The sequence below is a fragment of the Thalassophryne amazonica genome, chromosome 15, assembly GCF_902500255.1.
Source record: "Thalassophryne amazonica chromosome 15, fThaAma1.1, whole genome shotgun sequence".
Classification (NCBI taxonomy): domain Eukaryota; kingdom Metazoa; phylum Chordata; class Actinopteri; order Batrachoidiformes; family Batrachoididae; genus Thalassophryne; species Thalassophryne amazonica.
Window position 1 is genome coordinate 88058401 of NC_047117.1, and position 14220 is coordinate 88072620.

A 14220-nucleotide genomic window follows, 5' to 3' on the forward strand; every position below is an offset into this window, starting at 1 on the left:
TCGGGTAAAATAGCTGATGACTAAGTCTTAACAATGATAATTCACGTGATTGTCCGTGTTTTTCTCAGTTTTAGTGCTGTCAGGGGAGAACAGACCCGAAGCGCTGGATCCTTAAACCAACCTGTGGTTATATGGCGCATAAAACAGCATGCGCACTGAATGGAGGATTTTATTGAATATCTCCCTGGCCATTCTTCGGTGCACAATCCCCACTGTGCTCGTGGGTAAAGTGAGCCTCACTGGGCGGGGTTTTGCCCCCTGCTTTCTCCCTTTTCTCCCCCTTTGCGCCTCCTGTTCTGTAGTTTGAGTGGCCACCAGTCAGGCTTTGAGTGAAGTAGCGTTTGTGTTTCCCGGCATGAGAAAGGGGGCCGTGGCTAACGTGCGACTACTTGGTTTGAGGCGGGTTATTTTTGGGCTCGGCTGTGCGCAGAGGCACCTCAAACGGAGAGAGGGAGAGAACGAGAGCGCACAGCGCGCAGACCAGACGCAGAGTGAGAGCGAGAAAGGCGCACAGATTTCTGTGTCATTCAGCCGCTTCTCTCGCGCGCAACAGATCTGCGTAACAAAGAAGGACAGACAGGGAGCAATTTAGATTTTTTTTTTTTAATGGAAATCGGTGCAACCTGAATGATTTATTTTTTCTCTCTTTCTCTTTTCGAACACTTGATTATTCTCTCTTTCTCCTTCGCTCCGCCGAAAGAAGCGATGCGGCTGCTGCCTGATGGCGCACAGAATTTAGTAAGTTACAAGGGGATTTGACCTGTTTTTTTTCATTTTGGAGCTATTTTTGTTCAATTTCCCTGCTGCTACAAAAACCCAGGAAAGATGAAAGGGTTCATTTTGGCCAGAATGTGGAAAGTTCTGGCCGTCTTGGCACTGGCAGCGCAAGATGTCAGGGGTAAGACACTGAAATACCAAATTTATGAGGAACAGAAGGTTGGCACCGTCGTCGCCCGCTTGAAAGATGATGTCGCAGATGTTCTGGCGAAACTTCCAAGCACAGTGTCGCTCCGCTTCAGAGCTATGCAAAGAGGGAGCAGCTCCTCTTTCCTCGCGGTGCGCGAGCAGGACGGAGAAATCAGTATCAGGACCAAAATCGACCGCGAAAAACTCTGTGAAAAAAATCTCAACTGCTCCATTCAGTTCGACGTGCTCACGCTCCCCACGGAGCACCTTCAGCTGTTTCACGTGGAGGTGGAAGTGCTGGACATCAACGATAACGCACCGCAGTTCGCTCGCGCCGTCATCCCTATTGAGATCTCCGAGAGCGCGGCCGTGGGTGCGCGCATCCCCCTTGACAGCGCCATGGACCCAGACGTCGGGGAAAACTCACTGTACACGTATTCACTGGAGCCCAACAACTTCTTCAAGATTGACATCCAATCGAGGACTGACGGGGCGAAATATGCTGAGCTTGTGGTGCTCAGGGAACTGGATCGGGAGGTGCGCTCGGGTTATGAACTTCACTACACCGCCTCTGATAGAGGCGTTCCCTCCAGAACGGGTTCGACTCTCCTGAAAATTAACATTGCTGACTCAAATGATAACAGCCCGATTTTTGACAAGTCATCATACGTGATAAACCTCCCTGAAAACTCACCTGTTGGCACCATGCTGATCGACTTAAACGCAACAGATGCGGATGAAGGCACAAATGCCAAAATAGTGTACTCCTTCAGCAGTCACGTGTCTCCTAAAATAATTGAGACGTTCAAAATCAACCCCGATAGTGGTCACCTGACCCTGATCAGGCGCTTGGACTATGAGACCGTTGATTCTTATGATATTGATGTCCAAGCACAGGACATGGGTCCAAACTCCATGCCAGCTCACTGTAAGATCCTGGTCAAGCTGGTCGATGTGAATGACAATAAACCTGACATCAGCATCAACCTCATGTCTTCTCAGGGGAATGGAGAGGCAGCCTACATATCTGAGGCATCACCTTTGGACACCTTTGTAGCTCTGATCAGGGTGGAGGACTTGGACTCTGGACTGAACGGAGAAGTGGACTGCAAACTTCATGGTCAAGGTTACTTCAAACTGCAGAAGACATATGAGAACAACTACATGGTTTTGACCAATGTGTCTCTCGACAGAGAGAGAAGGTCAGAGTTCAGTCTCACGGTGGTGGCAGAGGACCGGGGTACTCCTAGTCTCTCTACCGTCAAACATTTTACTGTCCATGTAACTGATGAGAACGATAATCCACCTCGATTTGAGAAGGGGCGCTATGAGGTTTTTAAATCAGAGAACAATGCTCCTGGAGCTTATCTGACCTCTGTCTTGGCCACTGATCCTGATCTGGATGCCAATGGACAGGTGAGCTACTCCATCTTGGAAAACTCTGTTCATGGTAGCTCAATCTCGACCTACGTGACAATTGACCCATCTAATGGTGCCATCTATGCACTAAGAACATTTGACCGTGAGGACGTTAGTCGTATCTCCTTTGTCGTACAGGCCAAAGATGCTGGAACACCACCGCTGCGAAGCAATGCCACAGTTATTCTTAACATATTGGATGAGAATGACAACCCCCCAGTCATTGTGGTCCCACAGTTGTGGAACTTCACTGCTGATGTGCCCATTTCAAAGTCCACAGAAGCTGGGCACTTAGTGACTGTGATCAGAGCGACTGATCGAGACACAGGGGTCAATGCAGAGCTCGTCTGCTCCATCACCAGTGGCAATGAAGAGGGCTTCTTCCTGATTGAGCCCAGAACCTGTGAAATCCACGCGAACGCCAGCCTTGAGAACTTTCCTCATAAGCACGCTGAGCTGACCGTTGTGGTCCGAGATCAGGGAAGTGAGAGCCTGAGCGCCAAGGCAGCTCTGAAAATCACTGTCTATGACAACATTGAGAACCACAGCCAGGTGAAGGACCAGGAGGAGTCGACTCCTGATGTATCCTTGATTATTATCATCTCTCTTGGAGCAATCTGTGGTGTGCTGCTGGTCATCATGGTGGTGTTCGCTGTTCTCTGTAACCTTGAGAAGAAAGACTCCAGGCACTCCTACAACTGCCGGGTGGCTGAATCCACCCACCAGCATCATCCCAAGAAGCCGTCGCGGCAAATCCACAAAGGTGACATCACCTTAGTTCCCACAGTGAACGGAACCCTGCCCATCAGAGCGCACCACTGTTCCCCGTCGGCCACTCCCCCCATGGACAGAGCCCAGATAAGTCATCAGAAACACCACAGTCGGCAGTCATTGAACAGTTTGGTGACCATCTCGTCCAATCACATTCCAGAGAGCTTTGCACTGGAACTGGCCCATGCGACACCACCGGTGGAGGTGAGCGCACGTACAGCGACTCGCAGAAATGATCACAAATTCGAGATGTAGGCCCCATTTTCTCTCTCTCTCTCTACCCCCTCACTCACCCCCTCTCTCTCTCTTTCTCTCACATACACTCACCAGCTCTCTCATCCTCACTCAGCTGCAGCTGTTTGAGAAAATTAGCTCGACTGGATGTGTGACAGCGACTTCATCAACGCTGCCCTGTAGTTCAAAAGGATTCTCATTAAAACTGTTGATGAGTTTTAGATGTGTCTTTGTCTTCACCTTGTTTACACCCTGTCACTGTTGCCTCCATCATAACCATGCCTCACCCCTTAGTCACGTCTCCACATTCATCGAGACTCACCCCCTCTTCTTCTTCTTTTTATTGTTATAACGCCACCCATTTTGTCTCATTTACAGCAGCGTCTCCATCCATTTTGTGTTTACTCAACCATTATTTTGTCTTCTGTGTGTGTTTTGTTACCCCCCCCCCCCCCCAATTTCCCATCTGTTATTCACCCCCCCCCCCTCCCCTTCTGTTTCTTTTTTGTTTGGTTTATTTTGTTTGGTTTGGTTATTTTGGATGTAGCAAGTCTCACAGCTTCTGTCCATGCTCCATCAGGGCCAGTACCAGCCCAGACCCAGTTTCCGTGGCAACAAATACTCCCGCAGCTACAGGTAATTTACCCTTACCCCCCCCCCCACCCAAAAAACACATTTTGTTTGTTTTAAAAACCACGTGTGTTTCATTGTGTTGTACATGTTCCACCACCTAACGTGGAGTTCTGCTGTTTGATTACCTGTAAATCATTGTTTAATGGTGTGCAAACTATATTTCTTTCATATTCCAGTTACCATACCAACATCACTGTGTTCAAAAAATATGCAGCTCATTTGTCTTGGTGTCACCAGATTTCCCCCACCTCCCCCTTAGGATTTGAGCTTATAGTGTTCCTCATACATCCCTTTCTACTTTGCTCCACTCATAAATATGAGTTGAAGATGAGCTATTTATTGATGCCCCTTGTGGCTGTTGTGATAGATTTATTGAATGGATCTACCTGCATGCGTAGGATTTATGGGCGAAGCCTTGCCAGGTGATTTGACAGATTCCAGACACGGTGTTAAGTTTTATATGATGGATTCATTCTTCATTATTTTTCTGTGAGGACCAGCTTCATGCCACTGTGATTTTTATCTTCCTGAAAAACAGGATGCATTTGGTTTTTATTTGTGGTGTGAGTGGATTCCTCAGCTCAGTCTTTTCAATGTCAGATGTACAGTTTGATTGATTGATACCTATAGTTTCACTTTTTTATGGTGTTATCCAGGTATGCTTTGCAAGATATGGACAAGTTCAGCCTGAAGGACAGCGGTCGTGGGGACAGCGAGGCGGGGGACAGTGACTGCGACATGGGACGAGAATCCCCCGTGGACAGACTGCTGTTGGGCGAGGGATTTTCTGACCTCCTGCACCTCGAAATGCATCATCGGCTCCACCCAGGTGAGTTGTGGCACCCGTTCTGACTCACCGCCTTCTGCAGGCTGTTGTTCCAATTCAGCCCCATCAGCTGAGTCACATTAACACCTGGTATATCACCCCCCTCCTGCTATCCTGCCATCTCACTGTGCAGCTGCAACCTCACCATGATGTTCCCCCAACAGTCACAGTTTTTAGTAAATGTTTGTGAAGGCGTCTTCTCTTTGAATCCAAAGCGAGAATAATTTCAGGTTAAAAAGAAAACCAAAAAACAAAAAGCCGTTTCTAAACCACTGTGAAATTAGCAGATTGCAGTGTCTGTTGTCCTGCTCCGTTGAACAAACTTGAAATTGAAATGGAAGCAAAGTGACATGACTGTGCGCACACAGCTCCTATCAACCCAACGATAACTTTCAGCACCGTGGACAGCGCCTGCCCTAAACCCGTTATTTGTCTCTACACCTGCCTGTACAGCCGATCAGTTCGCTGTGTTACCAACACAATTCCCATTATGCACAGCCCCATTCTTCCACACAGGCCTCATTTCCACGCTCCTTATCACACCGGCAGGGGTTGCAGTGTGTCTGTCTGTAATCATGTGTGTGGGCATGCGGACGAGTGTGTGTGTGTGTGCGCGCCTTATCTGCCCTTAAGATAGAGTAGTGTCTGTAAAATCCTCCCTGGAGCGGAGATGAGTCGCCTGTCACTCATCGGTATGCGTCTCAGGGTGTTGTTTTTCTATTTTTCTTCCCCCTCTTTTTTCTTTCTCTTTTTTCCCCCTGGTGAGTGACAGTGGTGTGCTTTCATGTCTGCACTGAGGAGAATTCATAGTAATTGCTTTTAGAATTATGTTATTCTCTCTCTGTTTCTCTCTGGCTACGTCCCTTTCTCACCTTTCTCCGACATTCCTGAAAGCTTCTCTTCTCTCTTTTTCCCTATATGTGATAATGCATTCAGTCTTAGATTAATAAAGGTGATGCAGCATACATCAGTATCCTCACTTCTTATATATGAAGGTGCTGAATTACTGCTCCTACTGTTCTTGACCCCTCTCTCCCTCCCTCTGATATCTTTTATGCTAATGTAGAAAAGGGGAGGGGAAGGAGATAATTGAAGAAGAGGGAGGATTATCCCTGTTCCTCTTCAATAGATTTAATTTGTTTAGATATTTCTCTTTAGATGAGCCAGTGTGGCTGTTCATGCTTGATTTGATAACAGAACTAAACAAGCAAATCCTGCCTAAGCTGCATAGTCTGAGATGTGCACATGCTTGGCAAATCTACCAAATATTACATTAACATCCAGCACACCAGACATTTGCATAGGAATTTATTTAAGAAGAAGAAGAAGAAGAATCAAGTCCTATATCAAATCTGAGAACCAGTTGGGTAGATACAGACACTTATCAATCCTATTTCTTGAGACAAGCAGTATCTGTGAGCTTCACAAGGGGCCATATTGTAAAAAAAAAAAGACTATGCATCTTCCAGTTAAGTATAGATTACACATCATCCGTGTCCTATACAACTGTATTTTTGAATGTATTATCTCCCCAAATTTAGGCCTGAAATGGTTTGTTCCACAAGATGTGTCACAGATGTCCTCACTAGGGCCCTCATTTATCAAACCTTGTGTAGAAAAAAGGTTCTAAATGCTATTTTGCACACAAAATTTTCTGTGAAAAAAAAAAAAAAACTATGTTTATCAAGCAGGCACCAACCCGAAATGTATTCACAGCACTTCACTTTTTCCAAAATTTGTGATTTTACAGCCATATTCCAACATGGAGTAAAATAGTTTTCCCCTCAAATTTCAGCTCATAACACCAATAATGAAAACATGAAAAAAGTTTGTTTCTTTTTTTTTTCAAATTCATTAAAAAACTAAATAAAATAAAAAACCTAAACAATCATACATCAATACATAAGTATTCACAGCCTTTGCTCAGTACTTTGTTGATGCACCTTTGGCTGGAATTACAGCCTCACATCTTCGTGAATATGATGCTACAAGCTTGGTGCACCTATCTTTGGTCATTTTGGCCCATTCGTCTTTGCAGCACCTCTCAAGGTCCATCAGGCTGGATGGGGAGAGTCAGTGCACAGCCATTTTCACATCTCTCCAGAGGTGTTCAATTGCATTGAAGTCTAGGCTCTGGCTGGGCCACTCAAGGACATTCACAAAGTTGTCCTGAAGCCACTCCTTTGATATCTTGGCGGTATCACCCAAATATGAGGTCAAGAACAGCCTGGAGCAGGTTTTGATCCAGGATGTATTTATCCAATGTTGCATTCATCTTTCCCTCCATCCTGACTAGTCTCCCTGTTCTTTCCACTGAAAAACATCTCCACAGCATGATGCTGCCACCACCATGCTTCACTGTAGGGATGGTGCCTTCAAACTTTGACTCATCAGACCAGAGACCTTTGTTTCTCATGGTCTAAGAGTCCTTCAGGTGCCTCTTGGCAAACTCCAGGTGGGCTGTCTGGATGCCATTGTGCTCATTGGGACCTTTGAAGCAGCAGAAATGTGCCTGTGCCCTTCCCCCAGACTTGTGCTTGTAGACAATTCTGTCCCAGAGGTCTATAGGCAATTCCTTTGACTTCATGGTTGGTTTGTGCTCTGACATCCTCTGTCAACTGTGGGATCTTATATGCCGACAGGTTTTTGTCTTTCTAAATTGTGTCCAATCAATTGATTTTACTCCAGGTTGACTCCAATTAAACTGTCAAAACATCTCAAGGATGGTTAATGGAAACAGGATACACCTGAGCTCAGTTATGAGCTTCATATCAAAAGGCTGTGAATACTTATGTGCATATGATTCCTTAGTTTTCTGTTGTTAATACATTTGCAAAAATCTCAAACAACAAAGACCCTTTTTTCACATTGTCATTATGGTGGTGTTGTGTGTAGAATTTTGCAGAATTAAAATTAATTTCAGCCATTTTGGAATAAGGCTGCAACATAAAAAAATGTGGAATATATATATATATATATATATATATATATATATATATATATATATATATATATATATATATATATATATATATAGCATGAATTACCTCACTGTCAAATGGGCGGTTTTGACTAAAAACATACAGTGGTACCCAAAAATTTGTGAACCCTTGAGCTATTACAACAATGAATGCCATAGTGAAATTAAAATATATAAATCCAGGCTTCTGTATCTAACATGTTCAAACATGATCTCTTTCAAATCCAAAATTACTCAGATAACAGCCACAGAAACTTCCTCAGTGTTGTCTGGTTATCTTGTGGCTTCCCTCATTAGCCTCCTCCTTGCACAGTCACTCACTTTTTGAGAACTGCTTCAGATTTACAGATTTACCATACAGTAAAGTAAGGATTATATTTCTCAATAATTGATGCAAGTGAAGTCTATAACATGTTCCCTGACTTCAAAAGATACATGTATCCATTCCCTGCCTTGTCTGAAGATAGCCTTGCTATAAAAGTGATGATTTACTTGTCTTACACCAAAGAGTGGCATTACTTATGCAACACATCAATTTGGCTTTTGTAATAAAAGAAAGTTAAATTTTATTTCAATAGTGTTGTATAGTTTTCCTTTCAATGTGAGTTGAAAGGACATTTTTTATGTTTTTTTTTATTATTCTTTACAGAAGCTTGATACATGTACACAGTATGTTGTTATAATTTGTTGTCATTCTAATACTGAGATGTGTAGCAGCACAAAGGTTCTCAAAGTTTCATAAACTTTAGGGAACCACTGTATGGTAACAAGATAACTAGGACCAGGTTAACAGCTCGGCTGGGGTTCAGGTTCAGGATAGGGGTAGGAATAGGTTTAGCCCCGGGACCAGTTCACACTCGGGGCAGAGTTCACACTGGGCCAACGTCTCCATCCATTTGCTATGAGATCTGCAGATGGCAAAAAAAAGTGTGCAAAAACTGAGAAAGAAAGACAAGCAGTGATATATTTTTGGCATTAATGAAGTGGCAAAGCACTGGTATATTAAAAATTTAATCAGCATTGTGCACAGAGCAATCACAGGGTAACGGCAGCAGGCATGTTTTTTGTCTCAGCAGTATCCTATCACTTTTTTTCAGTCTAAAAACCTTACCACAACATGCTGTAAACACTGACCCCCTGCTGACCTGAACAGCGCAGAGATCACACTGCCTTTTCCTCACTTTCCACTCCCATAACGTGTATTTTTAAGGAATATGGATGTTTTCTGTAGCAAAGAAAAGTCCATCTCAGACTTCAAACTTTGCTGGAGCTGGAAACGTTCCTGAACATTGTTTTCATCTTTTTGTGCTTTAGCTATGAGACTGTGCACGGATGAATGCCGCATCCTGGGACACTCGGATCAGTGCTGGATGCCCCCGCTTTCCTCGCCTGCTTCCTCCGCCGACTACCGCAACAACATGTACATCCCCGGGGAGGAGTCCTCCCAGCAGCCCCAACCCGATGATGACCAGTCATCAGTTGACTCAGAACGCCGCAAGAGTTTCTCCACTTTTGGCAAGGAGTCTGAAAGTGAGGAAGCCAGTGCTGGGGGAGTTGTTTTGGGAGGAGGAAGTGATGCATGTGGCACCGGTGGTGGGGCTGGCTCCCTCCTCAATGAGATGAACAGCGTGTTCCAGCGGCTCCTTCCTCAAAATATGGACTTGTATTCTGAGTGCACTGAAACAAGCCCACCTATGTCTTCATCAGCTAATGAGCGAACCAACGGACGTGGCAGCGGCGCTGTTCCTCAAGACAGCCGGAGAGGGCTGCTGCCAGGTGGAAAAGGTACGGCTTACCCCCCGGGTGTTGCTGCATGGGCAGCCAGTACCCATTACCTAAACCCAGGAAGTGGAGCTGTAGGAACCAATCATATCTCATCCTCTTCATCTACATCCGCTGCCTCCACCAACGGGCAGCCACCTCACCTCAAATGGCTGCCAGCCATGGAGGAAATCCCAGAGAATTATGAGGAAGATGACTTTGATGGCGTCTTCCATCAGGGTCAGCAGGGTAACAAATGCAACGAGAGCCACCACGAGGCGGGCGTGGACGCCAGCGAGCTGGTCAACGAGATAAACAAACTGTTGCAGGATGTCAAGCAGAACTAGAGGCGGCTAATGGCTACAGAAGGGGGCGGGGTCTCACTGTGTGACGTATTCCACTGCATTCTGGCAATTTTCGTTGCTCGTGACGGTATAAACTTTACGATAACTGTTTCTTGTGTACTGTCATGCTTGTCTTTATTTACCAAATATTTTCTTCCTGCTCAGTGCAGAAAGACTGAGAGAAAAAAAGGAAATCACGGCACTGAAGTTGTGATGGAGGCGACTTAAAGGCATTAAAGCCGGAAGATTCCTCTGTTGTTTTTACCGTATTTGCTTAAAGTTGCTTGACTGAGTGATTTCAAACAAAAAGCCACCAACAGAACTCTACCTTTCTTCATTTGTCATGTTTACAGCAGTGCCAACAGGAAGAAACAAACTTTTTTCTTTTTTTTTTCAAACAGTGTACAGTATTGTACAGTGTCTGTGACAAAAAGGAAAATTCACTTTAATATTGTGATGCGTCTCCTGGTCAGTGATTATGGAATGTAATTGTACAATTTTACCTTTGTATTTAAAAAAATACACTTTTTTACTTCTATATATTTATATTTGTCCATGTATGTTTGTACAGGTAAAGAAAGAAATGTCTATTTTTTTTATATTGTTGCTGCATGTCACAATATCAATGTGTCCCTATTTCTCTGCGCAGATTATTTCATAAAGCTGGCTGTATTTAATTAATTTTGTTACTGAATGTGTGTGTCTGTATTAAAAATGATCACATTCCAGTGCAGTTCCATGTTGGACGTTGGTTTTGTATGGTATCATTGTGACCAGTTGATGATAAATAAAGTGAGGGAATTCAGAGTTCATTTCATCATTCCAGTCTCTCATGTTTCCATTTACCCCACTTGTGTTTTAACGCCCCCTAATGCTCAGCATTAGGACTGCAGCCCTGTAGAAGGCACGCTTGCTTGTTGGCTTGTAAGCAAACCTTCCCTCAGCCTCATTTTGCAACAGTTCACATCCGCTAATAAATATAAACACGCTATTATCTATGAATTTATTCCCAAATGATCTCTGAGATTAAAATGCATTTAGTTGTTAATTTAGTTTCTAAAATTCTCCACCTCACCGTCTCTCTCATCCATGACAGCATCACGCTTACACTAAATATTCACAGCAAATGAACAACATCTGATAATGGAGCCACATGATGGAAATCAAAAGCGTGATATTGTACAATGCAGCCATACAGAACCGTAATAAAATTAAAGAGAATGAGGGAAATGGGCCCCACCTCTCTCCTCATTCACTCTGCTGGTGATTGTAAAGTTTAATCAGAGGATATATACTCACGGGCATGAATGCACACAGACAGTCACAAAATTGAATGTTATGCTGCATTAAAAAAAGGTGGAAATTTCTGCAACCAGGGCTAAATGAAGCAATTAACCTCATGAGGCAGCGCATTAACAAGGTAAAGGTTAGAATTTGCATAAATACACACATGGAGCAGATACAAGTATTCACACTTTCACAAGGCCGTGCACAGTCATGCATGTACACAGATGCACATGCATGAGTGCAGACACAAGGACTAAATGAGCTAATTTGTCTTCTTCCTTGGAGGGGCCGAACCTCAACATACTACAAGTACGGGCAGAGTGAGACTGAAGGGTAAAAAAAATGGAATCAGGAACTAAAATAGTATAAAGGACTTTTTTAAAAAACAAACAATACAGCTAGATTTGTAGATTAACATTTTCTTACAAAAAAGTATAACTATATTCCCAGATGATTAGAAATACATTTTTTTTTAAAATGCAATCATTTTCTGGATTACATGATTTTCATTCATTCATTACGTCCGCCAAGGATGTAATAAAACCATCAGCGTTTATTTATTTGTCTCTCTGACGTCAAAACCGCTGCACGGATTTTGATGAAATTTTCACCACAGATAGATGTTAGACCAAGGAAGACTCCATTAAATTTTGGAGGCAATCTAGATTTGGATTCTGGCTCAAGATTTCCCTTTATACAGGCTTTGAAGGATTAAGTCAAAACTACTTCACGGATTCTCACCAAATTTGCACCACAGATAGATATTAGGGAATGGAAGACTCCACTGCATTCTGGAGATGATCTGGATCCAGATTGGTGGATGTCAGACATCTGTGATTAGTCTTGTTTGCTCATTCGTTCTTTTTCCTGGGGTGTGGTGTCAAGAGAATTAAGAGATCATACCATGCTTCCTGATCCTTTGCCAAGTCCTCTAACTCTTCCAGGGAGACCCTGAGGTGTCTTCATTCCAGCTGGCAAAATATAATCCCTCCAGCATGTCCTGAGTCTTCCTGGTGCCTCCTCCCAGTTACATGTGTCCCAAAGAGCTCCCTTAAGAGACCACCAGTCAGAAAATGGAAAAATGAAGTGGCTACATGGTGCTGCAAATTCTAGGCTACTACTACTGAAGATGGAGCAAATGCACCCATTCCCAGCCTCAGCACGGCTCCCTCTGAGGAGCATCAATCGGAGTCTCCCTACGTTAGCAGCCAGGATGCACCTGCAAGCCCAAGTGCTACCTGCAGAAAAACACTGATAGATGACCTCAGAACCGACGAGTCCAGCCAAATTGTTTTACAGCAGCAGTAGTACCCTGCAAGCATTTTCATCAGAAGGAAGTGTTCATTTGTCTATGCTTGGTATCACAACTGAGACTGGCTTGAGTACAACATCAAAGCCAATGCAGCATTTTGTTTTTGTTGCCAGCAGTTTAGAGGTTACTGCAGCCGGCCTCATAGAATGGATGCTTTTGTAAGTGTGGGTTTCCGTAACTGGAAAAATACAACAGAGAAAGATTGGAGATTTCATAAAGACAAATCTTCAAAGGAGCATCTCTCTTGCTACGAACTGTGCCATGTGTGAGAACTCAGTCTTCTCTCTAAGGAACATTTTTTTTGGATCACAGACCAGTAATACTCCACAAGAGAATGGCCCAGTTGTTGCAGCTGGCTTTAGAGAGGGACTTAACAAGAAAGTGCACAACTGAGTGGCAGGACACTGTTCTCAGGAGGTTCAGTAACAACACTTGCCACTTGCAACTCTTCTGAAGCTAAGACCTGCATTTATTTCACTTCATGGAGCCAGGATTGGCTTTCATTATTATGCAAAATGTGGAATGTTTGGGTCTGTCTGAATTTGTCAAATTAAAATTTGGAGATTCCTCATTCACATTGTTATGTTTATACATTGTATGAGAGAGAGGTGGAGAGGGTGATAAGGGATGGGTGATGAGGAGGGAGGTTAAGACGTGGCCTGCACATTGGCTTTTTTGGTGGCTTCTTTCCCTAGATTGGGTGCACAGTTACACTTGTGTCTGTGTGTTTTTGAAAAGAGATTTTGCAGAATGCTGTGTTATTGTTGGAAAAAAGATGAAAAAACTAAACTTTCATAGATCATGTATTTTTCATTTGTTTTAGGACTTTTAGTTTACTTTGAATTAATAAAAAGGTCAGTTCGGGGGCAGTGCGCTGTTCTGGCAGGCCAAATAGAGAGAAAAATATTACTGATTGCATGCGAAATGAACAGTGCCTCAAACACAAACTGTGTTTTATTTTATGATAATAACTGTGAAATGAGCTGTTTGAGGCTCCCTCTCTCCTGTCTCTCTGAGAGTGACAGCTTTCAGTACCACGGACAGTGCTGTGGACAGCGCACACACCCTTTTTGTTTTTGCCATTTTTTTAAAGAAGAAACATCAGCATTGTCACTTTTCCCAACTCATCCCTATTGTCAACACTGCAAAGCAGAACAGCAGTAAAAAACCATGACCTCTCTCACACACACACACACACACGCGCGCACACACACACACACACACACACACACACACACACACTAACCTGACACAGTCAGTAATGCATGGCAGAAATGGAATATATGGTGGAATGGAATGCATTTACATATATTGTGTTCTTGAACAGCAATTTGCTGAAGTGTAAGTCCATATACTCAATGGAGATATCTTCTTTCAGCAGCTTGTATCATTGAACTTATTCTTATGGTCACTCAAAGTTCATGACCATAGATGAGGATAGCAGCATAAATTGACTCGCAAACTGAGAGTCTCACCTTCTGGTTCGGCTCTTTCTTCACAACAGTCAACAGTATCAGTAAAAAATCGGACACTGCCTCAATCCATTTATTGATCTCACACTACAATTTACACCCACTGATGAACAAGACCCTAAGATATTGAAACTCCTCCATTTGGGTTAATCACTCTCCCATGCCCCAGGGTGGACAATCTACCCTTCTCCGACAGAGGACTATGGTCTCAGATTTGGAGGTATAGCTAACTGCTGGCTAGTTAGTGGAGGTGTCTGCATTCATACGCTTCAGTT

At 43.7% G+C, this 14220-nt stretch overlaps 1 protein-coding gene across 2 annotated transcripts; it reads left to right on the forward strand.

Moving 5' to 3' along the window:
* The first annotated feature begins 347 nt into the window (after positions 1-347).
* On the forward strand, positions 348-10021 carry pcdh18a (protocadherin 18a). Of its 2 annotated transcripts, none has more exons than XM_034187633.1 (4): positions 348-3300; positions 3878-3966; positions 4620-4792; positions 9084-10021. In XM_034187633.1, the coding sequence occupies exons 1-4, from the start codon at positions 826-828 to the stop codon at positions 9875-9877; spliced, it is 3531 nt and encodes a 1176-aa protein (XP_034043524.1). In that variant the 5' UTR covers positions 348-825; the 3' UTR covers positions 9878-10021. The 2 variants fall into 2 exon arrangements, with proteins under 2 accessions (XP_034043524.1, XP_034043526.1); XM_034187635.1 differs by having other exon boundaries at positions 352-3300; positions 3911-3966.
* The last annotated feature ends 4199 nt before the right edge of the window (positions 10022-14220 follow it).